Below are 20,471 nucleotides of genomic sequence, written 5' to 3'. Positions count from 1 at the left end.
TAAAGCTTGTTGTTACTTGACTGTTGTTAGTTTGTACATGTACATGTACATGTACTCATAAAATATGCTGATCTTTTTGTTTAGCAAAAGGGGATCCATATGTAAAACTTGTGGTTGATGGCAAACAACCTTCCAAAAAAACTGAGCCAGCCAAAAAGACATGGGAACCAGTATGGGAAGAGGAGTTTACAATGTAAGTTCCACGTCATGTCAGCTTGTTATACAAAATAGTTTGAAGGCACTGCCATTGATGGTTCTTCCTGAATTGAACAAAACTACATGTAGTTCGCTCTCATTCAGGGTAGGAAATTAGCCTTTACCAATAGTAACTATTGGTCACTTGAGTAACTTCACTAACCACAAATTAAAGCAATTTGTTTCAGGGAAATAATTTTATCAGAAACTGCAAGGGTGTTTCATGAATTTGCTGAAAATTGTTTATTTCCCTTGTATTATTACATGTAGATGAAGTTACAGTGGAGCTTTTCGCTTTTCGGGAAATAGCTTGGGTTGGGCTAGATCTGGGTTTTGATCACATTTTGTTTTTTAGGTTTGTGGTTAATATCCTTGTTCGTGAACTGTAAATATTGAAGAATGACATAAACTGTGAAACATTTTTACCCCTTAAATAGATCCTCCACAAGTGTTCAATCTAGAAATTTGTCGAAGTGGGTCATACATGTATGTCCCACGTGGTATTTTGAATTGGGTCATTTCATAAATGGTCTGGTTAAAACTATGATTTTGGAGTTTTTAACAACTGACGTCATTGTTGGCTCATGAAGTTTTGGAGGTTGACTCAACAAACTGACTTCTCCAGCTTCATGGCCATCCTTATCCAGCCCATCTTCATGTTTTTCAGGTTCAACTGCTATTCTCTTTTGCGTAAAAAAACGAATTTAGTTTTTGTTGTCACTTCATAATGAAAGGAAAAAAAAGAACAAACTAATTCAACAAAGATCAACAAACACAGCATGAAAGATCTGCAAGGCAACGTACGCCGAACATCAAAATTTATGCGCCAGTCTCTCTCGGAATTGCATGGAAATGAAATGACGGTCATTTTGCGTGTTCATTTCAGGCTTGTAAGCACACTTTTTTTAAAATTTACTTTTATTATTGCCTGATGCTTTTGAATTGCTTATGTACAAACTGTATGAAGTAACGTTTTTTTGTATCAGTATTACTCCGCCATAATTTCATTTTGCGTCAAAATAGAATGTCTCGCATCAATGATGCAAAAACACAGTGTAGATTGAACACTGCTCCACATCAATTATTTTTAGCGTTGGTGATTCAGCCCTTAATTTTGAGACTACAATAAAGGTGTTGACTTCATTCATGCTTTAAAAAGGACTAACTACAGTCACTGGCAAGTCAAATTACAGTCAGGACCATAAAATTGCATTTGAATATATTAGATGTAAAAACATTCATTCCTTATGTTTTGTATCTTAATTATTGGATTAACAAATGCAGAGCAATAATTGAAGAATATTTTGTACCATGTTCTTTATTTTCAGCCTTGTGACACCTTATAGTCTTTTAGAACTAGAAGTCAACAACAAATTTTCTCTCAAGAGTGATGTTCCATTAGGATCAGCAAAGATTCAGTTAAACGATGTGCTGCATACAAACCATGGAAAATGTATGTTTCTCCTTGCAAAGAGGAATTAAGAATGAAATAAATGATGCATTCTTTTTCAGTGAATGGATATAGTATTATCTCTTTTTTTTAAGTGGCATGCCACTGTCAATGTGTTTCTTGTCGTTCTTAACACTGTTACTGTAAGGATTGTACATGAAGGACTCAAGGTTACTGTTCTCTTTTTTAGTCCTACATGTATTTCCAAATTGTCCTGTAACTTTTCATCTGATTTAACAATAGCAGAACCCTGGCACATTTGAACTTTTGAGCAGACTAGACTAGAACAAATCAGATAAGTGAAAAACAAAAATTGCTGTCATTTTTAGCTTTCAGAGGCTGATTTAGATGCACACATTGAAAAATCATTTAAAAATTGAAAGTGTAATTTTTTTTAAAAAAATGGTTTGTTTGTTAAATACTTTTAGCTAATTAAGGTGTCTTCACCCAGTTATTTTGTGAGGGTACCATCCTACTTTGAAGATCTCTGATATCCCCAACTTTACTTTGATTGTAAGTCTAACATATAGCATGGATAACATATAGATCAATCTACAATACAGCATAAAATTTTTGTCGATCGGCGTAAATGTCATGTGGTTATATTGCCACGCCTCTTTGGGGTCTGAGTAGAAATCCTGCTGTTGACAGCAATTTTTCGTGAAAATCTCTCAGCTACATATAGTTCGCGTTAGTGCCTTGTGTTGAACAGAGTTTTACCAAAAAGACCTGGCTGACTTCCGAATGGTCACCGAGATATGATAATTTTGGTATGGTGAGACAGGCGATTGCGTGATATGTATAGGTTTAACTCACGACTTTTAATAAATTAACTTACTTCTTGTGTCTTTGCCAAAAAATCAAGAAATGCTACACAATCTCTTCTCCATGAACTTCTTCTCTCACCCGAATAGCATTCAACACCCCAGCCATTTTCTTTAGAGTTTTCAATTCTCTGCATGATGTACACTCAGCTGGCTGGAGACGTTACGTGACGGGAATCCCTTCTATTTTCTCATACTAACTTATCATATCTTGGTGAGCATTTGGAAGCCAGGCAAGAGTTGTCATTGCACGCGTGCTGAACAAGAATGCTGTATCATGACAGACTAGAAACAATAGACAACTCCCAAAGCACAAACTCAGCCAAAATGCTAAAAATCTTCAATGTTTATTCAAGTTTGGACTTATAAAAGATAATGTCACAGTTTTTCAATGACCATGAAATTCAGAATCCAGGTAGTTAGTTAATCAGTTGTGGCCCTGAAAAAATTTGAAGGACAAAAACTACATGTTTTTAAGACAATGCTTTTTTCGTGAGAAGGACTCTTAAATGCTGTCAAATGTCAACAAATAGCTAAAACTATAATTTCTATGTGTTTGCATTGCTAGAAATCGCACGCATTTACAAGGCCCTAAAGCCTTTTGCTGACTTGCAAGGACCCATCTGTTATAAAGATCCCCAAAATAAAGGGGTAAATCTCATAGTTTATTAGATATAATCGTTTAAAATTTGCTTATCATTTTCACATAAATTATGACCTAACTTTGGAAACCGCTGAATTTCTCACATTGGGTCTTTGTGATTTTGGTGAAACTCTGTTCAACGCAAGGCACTAATGCAAACTATGTGTAGCCAAGAGATTTTCACAAAAAAATGCCGGCAACAGCAGAATTTCGACTCAGACCCCAAAGAGGCGTGGCACCACATGACATTTACTCCGATCGCCAAAAATTTTACGCTGTATATTGTAGATTGATCTATATGTTATCCATGCTATATGTTACAGTTACGATCAAAGTAAAGGTGGGGATAACAGAGAGCTTCAAAGTATGATGGTACCCTCACAAAATAACAGGATTGAGTCACCTTAAATTATTTGATATAGGGTTATACGTTGTACAATGTAGGTATTAACTTATCACATCCCCTTTCATGAAAGACACCCCTTAAGTTATCCAGTAACCTAAAGACTTGGTGTGATCAGAATTTGCATTTACTTTTGAGGGTGCAAATAGAAGCTGTAAGGGAACAAGGATTGATTTATTTATTGGAATATCTATTGAATTTCTATTTCTTTTGCAGTGAATAGACATAATTTAAAAGTGAATATTCTCCTGGACAAAAATGGCACACCATGTCAAACAGGTGTGCTGGAAGTTATGCTTGATGGAATGAGTGTGAATATGAGACACTTTCCTCGAAGGCTACCACATCAAACACCAACACCCGTTTCCAATGGCCCTTCTACAGCAAACACACTCCCAGTTAATGGTGGTACACCATCACGACAAACTCAACAGTTAGTATTTTCATTTACTGTCTTTTAAACTTTATATAATAATATATTACTATATGCTCTCTTAAAGGACATTTAAATGGTTGTCTAATGGTTTGTAAACACTTTAAGCCACTTAATAGAAAGGTGTTTGTTTATGTAATCTTGCGGAAAGCCACAAATTGGAGTAGGAATCGTTTCAACTTTTTTCTACACTGATTGTTTTCGAAAGTTTAGCAATGGAAAATTTAATTCAATCCAGTATTGTTCAGTGGAGTTCAACAAACAGCACAGAACTAAGGTTTTAGAATATGGCAGTGTAAAGATTTGGTTTATCAATTGAGTTGATAAGGAAGATTGACCACCACAGGGAGATAGAGAAGCTGGTGTTTTGAGCGGCAGCATCAGAGCAAATTGATTCACCAGAACAGTCTTTTGGGGCCTTGTCCTCTGATGCTAAAATATCAGCTTTTGAAGTTCAGGCATGTGCAGAGGGGAGAATTTTGAGACAGTCTTTGGCTTAAAAAGTGACACAACAGTATCAAGTTTTACTGTATGATTGCCTTTTTTCATTATTATCTTTTTTTTCGCTAGGCGCATGCATTTACTAGGCGGGAAACATTTTGAGGAAAAACTTTAAGGAGTTTAAGATATGATGTGAATGTTACTTGTGCAAGTTGGTTGTAGAACAAGATTTGCAGGGAAATTTTCTGGTCAAATTTTCAAGGTTTCTTGTGTTTTTTTTTTCTGGCCTGTTGGACTCAGTAAATTGTGCTCACCCGGTTAGGGCAGGTCAGTAGTGAATGGTTTAACAGGTTAAAAACATTAGTTTTTTGTGTCTGTGTCTTTGATTTCACTTGACACTATAATCTTATGCTTGCCCATGTGCTTGTGCTGCAAGTGAAAACTGGCTTTCTACATGTGTAAAAAATCTCTAAATTTAAATGAAAAGTGTTAACCTTTCCAACACTTTTTGGCTATGACTGTAGGTTAGAGCATACTGACTTAGGTCAGCATATTTACTTTGTCTCAGTTCCAAATATTTACCTAGGTTATTGATCAAATTGATATAAGATAAAAAACTAACCTACAAATAATTGGACTGACTGATGAGTGACCTACAACATATCTAGGTTGAAATCCAACACGCTGTTGTCAAATCTCTATTAACTGGCCCTTCATTAAACAGACATCTTCTATTCAGCATACACGTTTCAAATTCACTTACATTAGTTCCATAAATAAAGCAAATCCAGAGAAGATATGAACAACCACATGAATTTTCTGAATTTCCATGGTACATATTAAGGCATATTTTCCTACCATAACACCATCAAACGATAAAAAAGACGGCAAAATCGACCTTTCTCTTCGAAATCATTCACAAAAACAACCACGAGAGGAATAAGCACTTTCAACTTCTGGCGTTTCCGACAGCCAATCAGATCTTGTGGCATTGTTCTAACAGCCAATCAGCGTTACGGCCAAAATCTGGCCGTAACAAGCACAAACGTGAGAGAGTTTGTATCACGCCCAATTTTAGCGCTGGCTGTTAGAGAGAATGTATGAGAACCACTAAAATTGGGCCTGATGTCAGGTTAGTTTACAAAATAAGGTAAAAAGTTTACAATTTCTGATTCTGGGACTGGGTTACAATAACGCCAAAAATAATATACTTGTATAAAATATCACACTGTTGTTTAAAGGGTGAGCTCATATTCGAGGGTGGGGAAAAAGCTACTTGTATATCTTGCCGTACAGCACTTTGGTAGGACTGAGTTGTTAGAGAGCGCGTCCAAATATTGGTAGGGAACCCGATCATGGGAAATGGACCCGATTAATTTTCCGATAGTTCGGAATTGGTACCGATCTGTAGGCACCAGTTGTCGTTTCCGATTATGATAAGAACTTTGCTGATTCAATCAGAGCCAATTGACATTCTGATGTTCATATGTGTCATCGTCATATTATATTATGTTACCTGATATGAAATGAAGCGTGTGACGAAACCAAATGATGAAAGAGTCGTTTCACTCCAAAGTAATTTCTATCGACTGTACCTTTTTCCTACTGATCCATAACAAATAACAATATTGTATGTTCCTGTGTGTTGTGTTTCAAGTTTGTTGATTTGATGCGCGCCTACACATGCTTTTCGACCTTTTGCAGAGGTATTTCCTTCAGTCAGTCGCAAACACCACTCTACCCCATAAAATTTATGCTATGAAAATGAAAAGGAGTTACCGAAAAAAGGAGTTACATGTGTAAATATTATGACGCAAACACCACTGTTCTTTGTTGATACATAGCAAACAAAACACCATACTGAGTAGTGTGTTCTTTACTCAATACTTTCTAACAATCAATCCAAAAACAGAACCAGAACTCACTTTCTCAAAACACAACTGGATGCATAGACTTGCTACAAGTAGGCCTCATGGGTTTTCTAGCGAGCAGAGCGAGAGCAGAACAATGGATAATATAAAACCACGGGATAAACTTTTACGAAAATTTGCGTCTTTCATTCAACGATCGTAAACGAAAGGTGCAATGCGATCTGAGGCAAAAAATACCTGTAACCAATTAGATTACGGCCTTAGATTGTCTCCAGGGAATTAGCAAAAGAACTGAAAGATTCCCACACTCGTGAGTCACGGAAGACATGGAACGAAGTTTCATACAGGAGCTACCAAAGAGAGAATGGCAACTTAGCTGTTTTGTGAGCTTGAGCATGGTGCCACGTGAAATTGCTTTGCACTCTCAGCACTTAGGAAAATTTGCCCTTGACTCAAGAAAAATCAGAACCATTTTTACCGGAGTGTTCAACTGACACAAACTCTGCATACATCCGGTAAGTTTGACTAAATTTAATAGGGAAAAGAGAAAACCAGTTGAACGCCTCCTTCAGTCACTTTTTTGAGTTCATGCAACCAATAAACAACTTGCAGCCTGATTCTCAGACGATGTCCTCTTCTCTCCTGTGGCAATTTAAAAAGTTAAAGTACACAACATGGTAACAGTATTTGCATTTTGGTCATGGATGTTCTGACTTCTTTTTATTTTTTTCGCTTAAAGTCCTAAACTGTTTATTCCTCCAAAGATTCTTATAATTATGCATTTTGGGTTCCGGTTAGCACGGGCCCAAGCTATTTTAAAATTATCATTTTGAGATCGTACACTTGCAATGAACATTGCGCCATCTTTCACTCAAAAGATGCTCTTTAGCGTTGTTGAATGACCTGCTGTTTCTTCTCATGCCCATTTTGTTCCACAAATTTAATCTTTTCTGGTCATACTCTGTCATAGGAAATACGAACACATGTTCGAAACCTTGACGTTAAATTTCATTTGAAACAAGACACATTTATAAGAAAGATAATGTTAATAATTAGAAGAAACACTTTATCTGCTGGTCTACAACATTTAAATGGGAAATTTAACGTGTTTGTGCATCGAAAAACAGTCATTCACGCTTTTACTTTTGTTTTTGTGACGGGTTATTTGAGCTGCTAGATATTTTTGATGACCTATGTTAATTGGCCTGATAAAGAATTGAAACTCGTTGCCGATTCCGTTTCATTCGGTACCGATAATATCGGGTCGAAACATCAACAGAATCAGAAAAAATTGGTACCCAATTGATCGGCATCGGTGTGACCCAATGCCAATATTTGGACGCGTTCCCTTACTAGAGCGTAAATTGTAAGGCTAGCTCTCAGCACACAAGGTAGGCAATAAGTAGTGCAGGCATGATTCTGGGTGGTCACAGATGCTATGCCACACCCTAAGTCACAAGTCAATATGTCAAGAAAGTGTCAGTATAGTGGGTATTGGGGAATAAGATATGTAATGCCCTTTTCTGGACTTGCTCGACCTTGTCACTTAGATTGACAGGTTGGCTGTTTGACCACAGGACACAACAGTATTTCCGAACTGAGCGTATCAATGCAAAGTAGACATTGAGGAGGTCACTAGAGGGGATCCCAGCCTGTTTCAGAACCCTAAGAATGTAAAGACACCTTGGTACCTATTTTGTTGATATTGTCATTTCACTTAAGGGTGTCAACGATGTAAGCCCGAGTACGTTATTGGAGGGCACATTTTCCAGAGGAAGCAGTGTGCAAAGAAAGTAGTGTCCGATAGCCCGGGGCTAGTGGATTTGCTTTCGGGCTAGTGAATTCTGTTCTTAACTTGCCCAAAGGGCAAGTGAAGTTTTTTGAGGAATTCAATTTACGGAAGAACCGTCAAATCAATTCTGCTCATCAAAACGTTTTTGGGGCTTTTTGAAATGACATTTGGGCTAATATATGCTAGCCTCAGCTTGCCCAAATGGCAAGCTGTGAAAAATGACTTTCTTTGCACCCTGGGAAGATTGTTGATAAGAAGTCATGGAAGGTCAGGTCTACTAGTTTGGAGAGTAGTAATCGTCATCTCCTTGCACTTCTTCAGGTGTAGGTTCATCTTTCTTGTGATGAACACTGAGAGGTGATGTCAAGATTGGATTGCAGGGAAGATGTAACACCCACTGTGACAACCTCTGATATTGTTAGGTCGTCAACATACTTCCAGTGACTGGAGCTTAGGGGACATTGACTGTTAAATCATGGATCATAATTGAACTGAATAAGCCTTTGCATTAGTTGATCACATGATCAACTTTCAGTAAACATGAAAACAGTTCGCTTTTGAAAAATGTTGTTAGTACAAGCTGAAAGAGCATATTAAAATTAGGTAGCCTGTAAATTTTCAGCTGTATATCTCAAAAGTAGCGATTGCAACAGCCACAGAGTAGATTCAGAAAAACTATCTTTGAAAAACTCAAAACTTTACAAAGAACATATGGGCTCACAAACATTTTTGCCACCCAGCAATTTTGCAGTTTTCGATGGCTGCTGTTCTGATCCTTTGTTATTGCTTGCAAAGTGCTGAAAATTGCTCAAAATTAACCAACTCTTTTCAACTTGTGAATTTAATTTGTGCATACAGTGATGTCTTCTTTGGGTTAACTGGTATGCTAATGAGCAAAAATATAAACAATGATGTCAGCAAAGATTTGCCTATTGCTTTAACAAATGTCAACATTCTTTACTGGTGGTGACAGATATATGTTGTTTCACTGTGAACCATAAAGTGATCATGTATCATATTCTATCCCCTTAATTTTGGGAGTCTAGTTCCATTTTGCCATGTTAAATAACATCCTAAATTTTAGAACAATTTTATGCCGGGTTTTTGACAGTTTTTTTAAGTGGTGGACGTATTTCTGAAAACACTGGATGCAAAATTTTTTGACACTGCTAGACGCCTTGCAAGTGCCAAAGGCAGGAACTTCTAAGGGGGGTCTGGGGGCTGATCCCCTCAGGAAATTTTTAAAATAGAACACTCCAAAATGATGTTTCCAGTGTTTCTGGAACACAAGAGTCAGTTTCCCAGTCATATTCTAAGAAATGATGAGTTAAACAATTTATTTGAATTCATCATTTATATAAATATCGTACTGCAGGCATTTTTCTAAGGCTTGAAAAATCCGTAATTCTGTGACGCCCATTTCGCCTCTCTCTCATGAGTTGAAGAGCTCCAAATTCAAATAATTATTGGCTTCAAAGTACCGGACATAGAATAGCAAATGACCAGACGAAACATCCTTCCTCTGGCTTCAAACGAAACCCCTGACTTTTATGAATCAGTCCCCTCCTTTTAGCCGTCACCTGGCTATTTCCCAAGAATGAGTGACCACAAGGTTTGGATGTAGTTTGTTGAGTTAACAGAAATATATGTAGTTTACAATTCTAATTACAACCAGACTTAATTTCCTAGAGTTCTATGGTCAAGGTGTACATGTATTTGTACTCCAGAAGACCAGTTTTCTACAGTTGTTACATACTCAAGAAAATGTATACTCTTCCTTAATTGTAAATATAAATCTAAAATACAGTAAAATTCTTATGCTTGATGATTCTACTTGTCTTTTTGTACAGGAGAACAAATGATAGTGGTGATGTACAGAGGCGACATCCCAGACAGTCATCTGCTCGGCAGAGACCTGTTAGCACTGGAGCTTTAGGAACAGCTTCTGTAAATACTCCTCAGAGTTCATCCCAAGGAAGTAACACCAGAAATAGTGTAACAACATCTACCCCACCTGCTTCTCATCCACCACACCCCCAGACACAATCAGCTCAACCAGGTACAGTCTTTTAAGGAGTCTTTTTTGCTGTGCTGTAAAATGATAATCTTTTAAAACCCTTGATTTTTAGCTCACATTTATATCATTAACTTATTCTGTGGGCATTATGAAGATGATGATGTTATTCACATTAAGTGTTTATGCACTTGTATAAATTCTGCATACAACTTTATGAAAAATTATCATTAAATTTTCACATCTAAAAAAATCAAAGAAAGCTGTACTTTACTGTAAGTTGAACCGTGTATTTATTATTGACTAGTTTGAACTTAAGCCATAAGGAAATGCCAAGAATGATCCTCCCTGTACATGTAACTGATGTCAAGATAATTGTTGACAATGTAACAGAAGATTGTTTTTTTTAACAGGAAATAATTTGAATGCCTCACCATCAGCAAGGCAAAGACAAGGAAATGAGGAACCACTACCTCCAGGGTCGGTCAACACTGTTTGTAGTATCAAATCACTCACATAACTATCAAATGCTCTCATATTTATTCCAAAAAAAAAAATGACACCTGCATTGTTAAAAAAAAAAACTTTTTTATTAACTGTTTGTTTTCTTAGGTGGGAGCAGCGTGTAGACCCTCACAGCAGAATTTACTATGTTGATCACAATACACGTACAACTGCATGGGAAAGACCTCAACCCTTACCACCAGGGTAAGTTGAATAAAGAACTGCTGGTGATTAAGCTTTTTTGGCATGCAACAGAGGCAGTTGGTAATGTGGTATACCAACCAGTTGTAGTTCTTACCTTTATAAACTAGTTGTGTTCCTTTAGAAACATTTGTGACCTCCCACGGGAAAACATACCTAACAGCTTTCCATTTTCAAATGGCTTTCTGTTTACAAGTCGTTTGTAAACCATTCTAACAAAAGGCAACAAAGGCTTGGTCACCCATTTGCTGGAAACATCAACCCGTTCGAACGGCTTTGTCACCTGTTTGTTGGAAACATCAACCTATTCGAACTACTTGGTCACCCGTTTGTTGACGGCATCAGGTTGAATGAACGACCTGGTCACCTGTTTGTTGAAGACATCAGGCTGATTGAACGGCTTGGTCAGCCGTATACTATCATGGCATCCCTTCAAATTTTCTGTTGAATGACATGGAAGACAAGTAACGCTATACGTTCAAAATCTTTCACTTGTTCAAGTGGTCAATTAATTCAATATTTAAAAAATCTGTTTGACTTCATTGGCACAAGTTTGTCGGCTTTAAACTCTTTTTTTGGCCTTATTAAAACAACGTGCTTACACTAGCGATCGATTCCTTATCAGACGAAAAATCTAAGCTGAAGATATCCTATGTGAAGAAACATTTTAAAAGAAACCCTCCAAACACTTTTGCTTGCCACATGTTCGTCAGTTTTTTGCTCGCGGTCGCACGAATCACCAGAGGAAGGAAATACTGTGGGTAATAACAAGAACGTCAGATTCTAGTAGTTGTGCCCGAGCAGGACTTGGGATATTGTCATTTTGGCAGACGATTTTTTTGTTGAGAGTTGGAAGCAACTTGAGAATGAAGAGAAAAAGTTCCACATTACTCATTTGTAATTTGTTCGTATTGAAACCAATTCCCAGCGGGTCGAATTTCAAGCAAAATTTGCGGGAAGTTGTTTATGTGAGCGCTATGCATTTTTTTTTAAGAAGCTTTCAACAGAGTCGGGGGGGTTTTCTGATGTAGTTTTTAAATCAAAGAAAGCCTATCATCTACTCGTGGGAACGTTGTTTAGAAAATGATCAAATGGTTATCAACTGTGGTTTTCCCACAGTAAATTGTAGGAAATGATAGAAATTCAGATTGTTTACCCATGTACAATATATTTTTAATATACTATCTTTGCTCTGGAAACACAATACTTTTCTTTTTGTTTATTGCACTTTATTAAATAATAGTTATTTAGGTACATGTTTATAGAAAAACAACAAAACAAATAAGCAAACAAAACAAGCCAGAAACGGGGAAAAAAGAAAGAAAGAAGATAAAAAAAGAATGGTAAAAAAATCACATCCATTTTCGGCCCATACAGGTTCTTAAGAATAGCATGGCATGACATTTTCTTACTTTCAGATCACTTTTCAGCAAGCTGGAATTTGTATATCCCCCATGATCTTTCAGAGTCAGAAGAGTAATTGCTCATTTTCTTGTCAAGTTTAACGCCTGGACGAGTCAAAGGCTCTTGAAATCCAATCCCCAAGTTAACCATCGTACTCATTTGAAAGACTCCTACCTGTCTTAAATTTGGTAAGATCTCTAACCGTGCTGTAGAAAATTTGCGACAAAGAAAACTCTGAGGCTGACGTGAGTCTGAGCAGCGAACGCCGAACAATGCACGCTGTCAGCGAAGAATTTGATCCCACCGAACTTCGGAGAGCGCGTGCTTCTTTGGAAGCAATAGATCTTTGCACTCTCGAGTTCGGACCCGATTAATTACGAAGTCCATCTACTACGAGTGAGCGAGTGACTCATTTGCATATCTCTGTCCCTGCAATAACTCGTGGTATGCTCGCGCATCGCCACGAGTTAAAAATTACAGTCTCAAATAGAGATGTGTGTTAGCAAACAGTTGTTATTGTCGATATGATGCAATAGAAGTTTCATTCCAGGAAAAACTGGATGGCCTGTTGTGAGAGATAATCGTCAGTGTAAGCTGTTTAGTCGTTTGGGGAACCCGTTTGGAAATTTTGATGGGTCGTTCGAACGTGTAAGTAAGCCGTTCGCCTGTTCATGTTAGCGGTTCAAAAAACTTAATAACCTGTTAAGTCGTTTGATAAACCCATTTGAAGGAGTGAGTGAGCCATTAGCTTGTTCTTGTTAGCTGTTTGAAAAAAATGGCTACATTTTTACCTGTTCAGCCATTTGATGAACCTGTTCGAACGGGTGAATGAGCTGTTTGCAACCCGCTTGGAAGCCGTGTGTTTCACCCATTTATTGGGAAGCCGTTAGGTACGTCTTCCTTTGTGAGGTCACATTTGCTTTGGATTGAATGATTGAAAGCTTTTTAAATAGCTGAGTATGATCTGCTCAGCTGTCCTTCCCTCTTGCCCAGAGACCCAAAATCTGAAAATGTGCTGTGTAAAGATTTGGTTTTGTGAGTTAACCTCTCGCAGCAATTGATTGCAAGGAACTATTATAAAAATATAGTGTATTATGGCTAGTAAACGCAAGAAGCTCATTAAAACATAATTTTTTTTAGGTGGGAAAGGAGAACCGACTCAAGGGGAAGAACTTATTATGTAGATCACAACACAAGAACTACAACATGGCAACGGCCGACTGCAGAAACAGTTAGAAACTATGAAAACTGGCAAATGCAGCATCGAGCTCTCATTAACACAGAGCGTCAGAACTTCCAACAGAGATTTCTTATCCCAGTTAGTAGTGGTATTGTGGTTAAAATGGACTTAGATTGCTGACGCAATTTTTTTTTTTTTGTATCGTTGTTGTTGTTGTTGACATACTGCTTTGTTATTTTCAATGAAACAAAGTTTTCTTGGCCATTTTTTTATATTATTATAGCTAATACAAGGTGAACTTCTGTTCTCTGTGGCATCCATGAACTTGCCATTCCCAGCCGACAAGCTTTCTTAAATTGGTTGGGTAAAAAGGCAATATTTCTGACGTCAGAGGGTGATGGTGCAATGTTACATGTACCTACCAATGTTGACTGCTTGCTGTGATCTGCTTTCATAAAATTGTACTTCTTGAAGTTTTCTTCTAGGGCTATTAGTAGTGGTAACAGGATTGAGTGGAGTCCAATTCAGTTTGTAGTCATACTCATGATTAACAAAATGGGATGGATGACAGTGTAGCGGGAGTCCGATTAGTTTAATCATGAGTGTGATTACAGACTAAATTGGACAACGCGAAGTTCTGTCACCAATTAATCATAACTTTAACAAAATTTGTGATATACAAGGCTCTTTTTTAAAATCAAAACACAAGAAATTTTGCCAAGATTTGTTTTTTTGCTGGCTGTGAAAAAAGCCATTTAAGCACGTGTGTTATAGCGCGTCCTGTCTAATTACTTAGGCATGATAAGTACTGTCCCATTAAACTGTCCTATTAAGGCTGAAGTCAGGGCAGTTGATAACCCATCAGATTTGAGAATTTGTTATAGTTATGATTATATAGCAAATCACGTAATGAGAAACTAGTTAATTTTGTTTCCTGGAGAATCTTAGTGTTTCCCTCAGCCCCAGGAAACTCTGAGATTCTTGGAGAACAAAATTAACTGTTTCTGTTGGGACTAGTTGTTAAATTGCCACTAATTGAAACAAAACTGAGTTTTGCACAGAGAAATGCAAAAAAAACAAGATTAAATACTGTCAGATCAAACTAGCATACAGAGGAACGTTAAAGACAAAACAATGTTGTATAAACAATCTGATGCAAAAAGGTTAAGATAAGGAAAGCAAGGGGGGTTCAAGCAAGCAAATCACAACTAAACAAACTTCTAGTCCTCCAGAAACGTGCTCTTCGCTTTATCCACTTTGCTAAACCGCTTGATCATGCCATTCCTCTCTTTATCAATACAAAGATATTACCAATTAACTTTGTCTATTATCAGCTACTAGCAGAAACAATGTCTGACGTGAGCAACAACTTAGTACCTACAAACATTCAGGAATTGTTCCTTCCACTTTCTGGTGTACATTCATACAGCACTAGGTCGTCAACATCTCAAAACTTTTATATAAAAAAATCGAATCTTGAAATCCAAAAAAAAATTTTTTTTTGTGACTTGGTGCAAATTTATTGAATGAGATACCGACCAAGTTGCGCACACTTTCAAAACACAAATTCAAATTTAATATTCATGCATCATTGCTTGATATATTGGAGACTGGGGATACTTATTATGAAATAGATGAAATTATTCATAAAATGAAGAAAGCAGAACCAATTTTTTTGTAATCCTACCTATAAAAACAGTGAGCTAATGTTTTGTTTTCCTTTCATCCTTAGAGTTTTAAATGCATCTTTTACATATGTTTTTCTTTGTCAGATTGTAATTTTTGCAATTAGTTAATTGCTCCATATTTTTTTTGAAAACTGATGAATCTCTCTTGCTTTCTACTTTTTTTTTCTTTACCTTAATTTAATTGCAGTTATTTTCTTTTCGTATCATTCCTAGCCTGCCTAGACTAGCTACAGCTATTTGCGGTGCCAGGACACTTGTAAAAATATTCTCTAGAAAATTTATAATAAAGTCTTGGAGTCTTGAAGTCTTGGAAAGAAAAAGAAATAGTCCCATACCATTCAGCTAAAAATTTAGAGTAAGGTTGTGTCTCTTTGCTTAAGTGGTAAATTTCATGTTACAATGTTTCAAATTTTGGCAAGAATATTTCTACTTCATATTTTGAGTTGTTACAGTATACATTTCAGTTTCTTGTGGCAGGTTAGGGTTAGCCTTGTTTGGATCATTATTTATCAAGAACACTGGTTTTTTTTATTAATAAAACATTTTTTTAGTAATGTATTATTTTGTGATTCATATTTGTGAAGTAAGATTGCGTTGCTTTAGCAGAATGCTGGTGCACCAGCAGAGGCAGATCCCCTTGGACCTCTACCAGCTGGCTGGGGTAAGTACTCTTTTTGCCTATGATAATATTGTGTTGTGTCAGAAAATATCCATACCACCCCCGTGGAAGGGATTTACCCCATGTCTTCCCTCTGGATCTTATAAAAGCGGCCCAAAAGTGTACGAATTTTGGAATTTCCAAAATTTTGGCATACCGCCTTGAAATATTCCCATTTGTAAAAGCAGTGCTTTTACAAAGATGCCAGATTTGTTGTATTTTCTGTAAGCACATACAACAGATCAGCAATATAGTAATTCCTAGTGTGACAAGGTGAACAAATTGTTCAAATCAAAACAAGTCTCGGTAATGCTCTGAATTGTGAGTCTCCAATTTCATTTTGGTTTTGTCATGCAAATTGTGCAAAGTTTGGGCTTGCATATTTGATGATGGAAAAGATTCATGATACAGATAACTTCTTGAGATTAAAAAAAATTCAAGTGCAGAGAAGAGGTAACTACCCGGTAATAGAATTAATATTTTTTTAGAGAAGATCAGACATGGCAGACTTCATTCACATGCCAGGCAACAAAAAATGCTTGTGGGAATCATAGCCTCAGAAAACAGCTGACATTTGGTGACTCTACCACTCAGTAGTTTCCCCGTCAAATGACGTCTGAGAAACGAATCCAGGAATTCCATACTGATGACACACCACTACCCAGATCTCGGTAGTGCTTCTGATTGGTCGTGCCGCGTGGGAAATTTGATTCAACCAATCAGAGGCACTACCCAGAGCTGGGTAGTGACGCGTCATCAGTATGGAATTTCTGCGCTAATTTCTCAGACATCGTTTGGCAGGGAAACCAGTGGTAGAGTCGCCAAATGTCGGCTGTTTTCTCAGGCTACGGAAATCAACGTTCATTTCCAACCAAAAACTAAACGTGTTATCTTTCAACTCAATTCTATAGTATTAAAAGCAGAAATAAAAATATTATAGACAAGCCTAAGGGAAAATATCAGTTCCAAAAGATTAAAATTCAGCTTTTATTTGGGTTATTCCCAGCGGATCAAATTTCGACACAAATTTGCTTGACACTGCCTATCAGAAGTTCACAAACCAAATCAAAAAACATAGGCACGTTAAACGTACATGGGCTATTTTGAATGCTTCAGTGTAACTTCAATGCTTCGTTGTAACCTTACCAAGAGTGATGAATCTACCTTTTTCATCCTTAATGTAGATTGGGTTTTTGTGCGAAATTGGGTATTGCGGTACATAAATGAAAATGCGAAACGCTCAGCTGAGTTGATCCTCAAGCTATATATTCACTTTCCTCTGTCTTTCCCTGTTACATCTGGTGCAAGTTAAACAAATTGTTAACGTAAAATAAATTTCTACTCACCAAACGTTGATTAGAAGGAAAACTCTAAGGTTTCCTCAGAGTTTTTTTAAGCCAAATTGTGACTCATCAAATACTGAATACTGGTAGTTATGAAATACCAAGATTTTTATCATTGTGGTAGATGGTTGCATCATCATAATTCACGAGGTTTTCACGTGCGATTCTACTCAGTGAAACAGTCTTTAACTCCGACAACTTATTTCTTCATGTTTTAAAAGCTATTGCTTCTTAAAAGGCAAGAGCCTTTTTTAAGGCATTGGTTACAAAACGAAACAGGTCTTCATATGTCCAAGTTACCATTTATCATTGTGAAAAGCCAATCTGCATGAGATGTACTGTCACACAGCTGGCATGTGAAAGTGTTCGACTTTGCCCCCCTTCGTGGTTCGTACATGTGGGAATTCGAGTTATCACACAGTAAACTAGTAAACAGAATTATAGAAATAACTCATGCACACAATTTGCATGCGAAGATGTTGGTCTTTGGCCCCTTTACAATTCGTACGTAAAAAAAAAAGCAAATTGTTTCCTACAAAATTTTCTCAAACGATTTTAAGAAATCACCTCGGCTTCATTACAACATCTGCAATTAAATTATGTTTCATACAACGTCAAGGTTGATAACCTAACATTTATTAACATTTGTGAAACAGTCTTTAACTCCGACAACTTATTTCTTCATGTTTTAAAAGCTACTGCTTCTTGAAAGGCAAGAGCCTTTTTTAAGGCATTGGTTACTAAACAAAACAGGTCTTCATACGTCCAAGTTGCTATTATTATTGTGAAAAGCCAATCAGCATGAGATGTACTGTCACACAGCGGGCACATGAAAGTGTTGGACTTTGCCCCCTTTCGTGGTTCGTACGTGAGGGAATTCTAATTATCACACAGTAATCTAGTAAACAGAATTATATGAATAACTCATGGACACCATTTGTATGTGAAGATGTTGGTCTTTGGCGCTTTTACAATTCGTACGTAAAAAAAAGGCAAATTGTTTTTCTACAAAATTGTCTCAAACGATTTTAAGAAATCACCTCGGCTTTATTACAACATCTGCAACATTTCATGCAACGTCAAGGTTGATAGCCTAACATTTATTAACTTCCAAGAAAATTATCAAACTGCCGAAATATATTTCTACTTATATCATGTTACTCCACTCAATACAACAGTATCTAATTATTGTGTCAGCTAGCTTGTTCCAATTTTATTCCCTAACGCTACTGATTCTACTTAAGTTACGCATCTTTACTAAATAATATACGTTTTAGTAACTATAATACTTAGTATGCAGGAAGATGCAGGAAGGATGTATCATGTTGTTCACTTATTATTCTTTTTTTTGTTTGTTTTGCCAGAACGAAAAAGGTCTGTTGAACTTTGTAAGCGAGAGAATAATATTTTTAAAGCTTGTTTCAGGATTAACAATACTCAGTACAGCTTTCAAAAAAATAAGCTGCCTTTTAAACTTCTAAAACCACATTTGGAATTAAAGTCTATATCTAAATATCAATTGTTGCTTCATTGGAAGAGCTTTGAAAATATATGATCTTTTATACTCTACCCAGTTGTAGCAGGTGAAACAGAACTCATACTGACATGCGTTGCACCGATAGCCGAATTAGGTCAGAAATGCCTTGAAGCAGCATCCACACTAAAATATGAACCCTTAAACAGCTGCATCACTGTACACAGCGTTTGAATCATGAAGATATTGAATGTAATTCTTCCAAAGACCTGTAGCCGTAATAAAAGACGAAAAAATTGTGAAGGATCAAGATGGCGGTCTCAAAGTGCCCTTGTTCGACCTTTACCAATGCCATGTTTAAATGGATGCCAAGATCTCATTGGTTCCTAAGCATCAACTCATAGTACCTTCAACCTTATTGGCTCTTGCAACAAACATCCCAACATACAAAGCCACAAAGATACATATGCTTACACCACTGACATATGAGCTATTTTTTCAAAATAGCTCAATAAATGCCCAGAAGGTGAATTTCGGAAATGACCTTGTACAATTAACTTAAATGTTCACTTAACCCACTCATTTATTTAACCTTGGAATTCCAAAAGTAGGATAACCAGCAAAACGTTCAGGGTCATTTCACCTGCCTGAAATTACCTGTTTCACACTTACCTTTCCTCCGTCTTTTTACTGAGCTGCTTCACCATAGACATCCATGTAACTGGAAACAAGAAGAGTTGATCTAAATTGACTTACAACCATTGATTCACTTTGACAAACCGTTAAAACCAACTGTTGGTACCAAAAGTAATTTCATATTGCACATTTGAAGTTCAGGTTTTTGAAAGTTAGAATGTTGGTACTATGTTGATAGGCAAAGAACAGCTTTTGGTTAACCCTCTGTTTTCTAATGTTTCACAGATTTTGGTTAGCATACTCGTTCCAAGATAAAGTCACAATGTTGTCTTGGTCAATATTTGTGTTGTTTCGCTGCAATCTCATTCCCAGGTTCTCTCTTCTACCTGTCAAGAGACCCTGGTTGGGTCTGGCCATGTGTCTCCCAGAATCTGGGAGATTACAAACAAAAGATTTTTTTGGAGGGGCAGATAAGTGTGAGGTTTTTCTCTGCAGGGCATAGACTGGTCAGTGGAAAGTGCAGCCATGAAACTGTGTACCTGACCTGACCTCAAATGCCGAAAGTAATTCTAAAATTCTTTCACAGCAAAATCATATCTTCCTGCAGAATATCTGGATGTTAATCAGATGTTAATCTTTTGGGGACGTTTTCATTTGGTACATGCAGAGGGAATTGAGGATTCACAGCTTGTGCAGTAAAAAATAATTTAGGTAGTAGTATTCATACCGAAATGCACTAGATTGGAATTGCCATTTCTATGTTGTGGAGGCCACATGTATGTGTTTTCAAGACTATGATTATGCAGTTTGAAAGGGTGCCAATAAGGTGTATCAAAAATAGATTTTAAAAACGGGTTGAAGCAACAGGAAGCTAAGAGAGATTACTCCATCCAGACACAGGTTGATTGTTCAAATGAAGAGGTAAACAGAATCTCAAAAGAGTTCATTTTTAGCTATGGTTATGCCTCTTTCAGTTTTTTTGTCATCCTTTAAAATCAGCAGGATAGCCGTGAGCGTCTTTGTTAAAAATCATGGCGTGCACGACTGACAACCGTTTATTGTTCCTTACCGGTATTTAATTTTCCTGAGGTTCTGGTATGCTGTAGAGGATTTTCAGAAATCACCAAGCCACGTGTGTTTTTTAATTAAGTCTTCATATGGACCATATATAAGAAAGCCTTTCACTTGGAAGGTTATGTTGTTCGTTTTTTCTTAATTTGTCTCTGTTTATACTATTTCATGTTGTCTTCTGTGTGTGTTGTGGTCATCCATCAGTTTGCATTTTTATGCACGTACTACTGGTATATAATTTTTTAT

General features: G+C 36.9%; 1 protein-coding gene across 6 annotated transcripts in view; it reads left to right on the top strand.

The window, feature by feature from the left end:
* LOC140927971 (E3 ubiquitin-protein ligase Su(dx)-like) overlaps window positions 1-20,471 on the top strand; it is a 58,436-nt gene that overhangs the window by 6,514 nt on the left and 31,451 nt on the right. For 3 of the 6 annotated variants that reach the window (XM_073377677.1, XM_073377679.1, XM_073377675.1), the window contains 8 exons: window positions 85-193; window positions 1,524-1,648; window positions 3,732-3,948; window positions 9,903-10,111; window positions 10,480-10,546; window positions 10,679-10,774; window positions 13,316-13,493; window positions 15,647-15,704. In XM_073377677.1, the coding sequence (XP_073233778.1) occupies window positions 85-193; window positions 1,524-1,648; window positions 3,732-3,948; window positions 9,903-10,111; window positions 10,480-10,546; window positions 10,679-10,774; window positions 13,316-13,493; window positions 15,647-15,704 (1,059 nt within the window). The remainder of the gene's footprint in view (window positions 1-84; window positions 194-1,523; window positions 1,649-3,731; window positions 3,949-9,902; window positions 10,112-10,479; window positions 10,547-10,678; window positions 10,775-13,315; window positions 13,494-15,646; window positions 15,705-20,471) is intronic. The other 3 variants (XM_073377680.1, XM_073377676.1, XM_073377678.1) reach the window with 2 other exon arrangements.

Source organism: Porites lutea, chromosome 2 (assembly GCF_958299795.1).
Source record: "Porites lutea chromosome 2, jaPorLute2.1, whole genome shotgun sequence".
In the NCBI taxonomy this organism is placed as follows: Eukaryota; Metazoa; Cnidaria; class Anthozoa; order Scleractinia; family Poritidae; genus Porites; species Porites lutea.
Note: the sequence above shows the minus strand (reverse complement) of the source record. Positions and strands in the feature narration are given on the sequence as shown.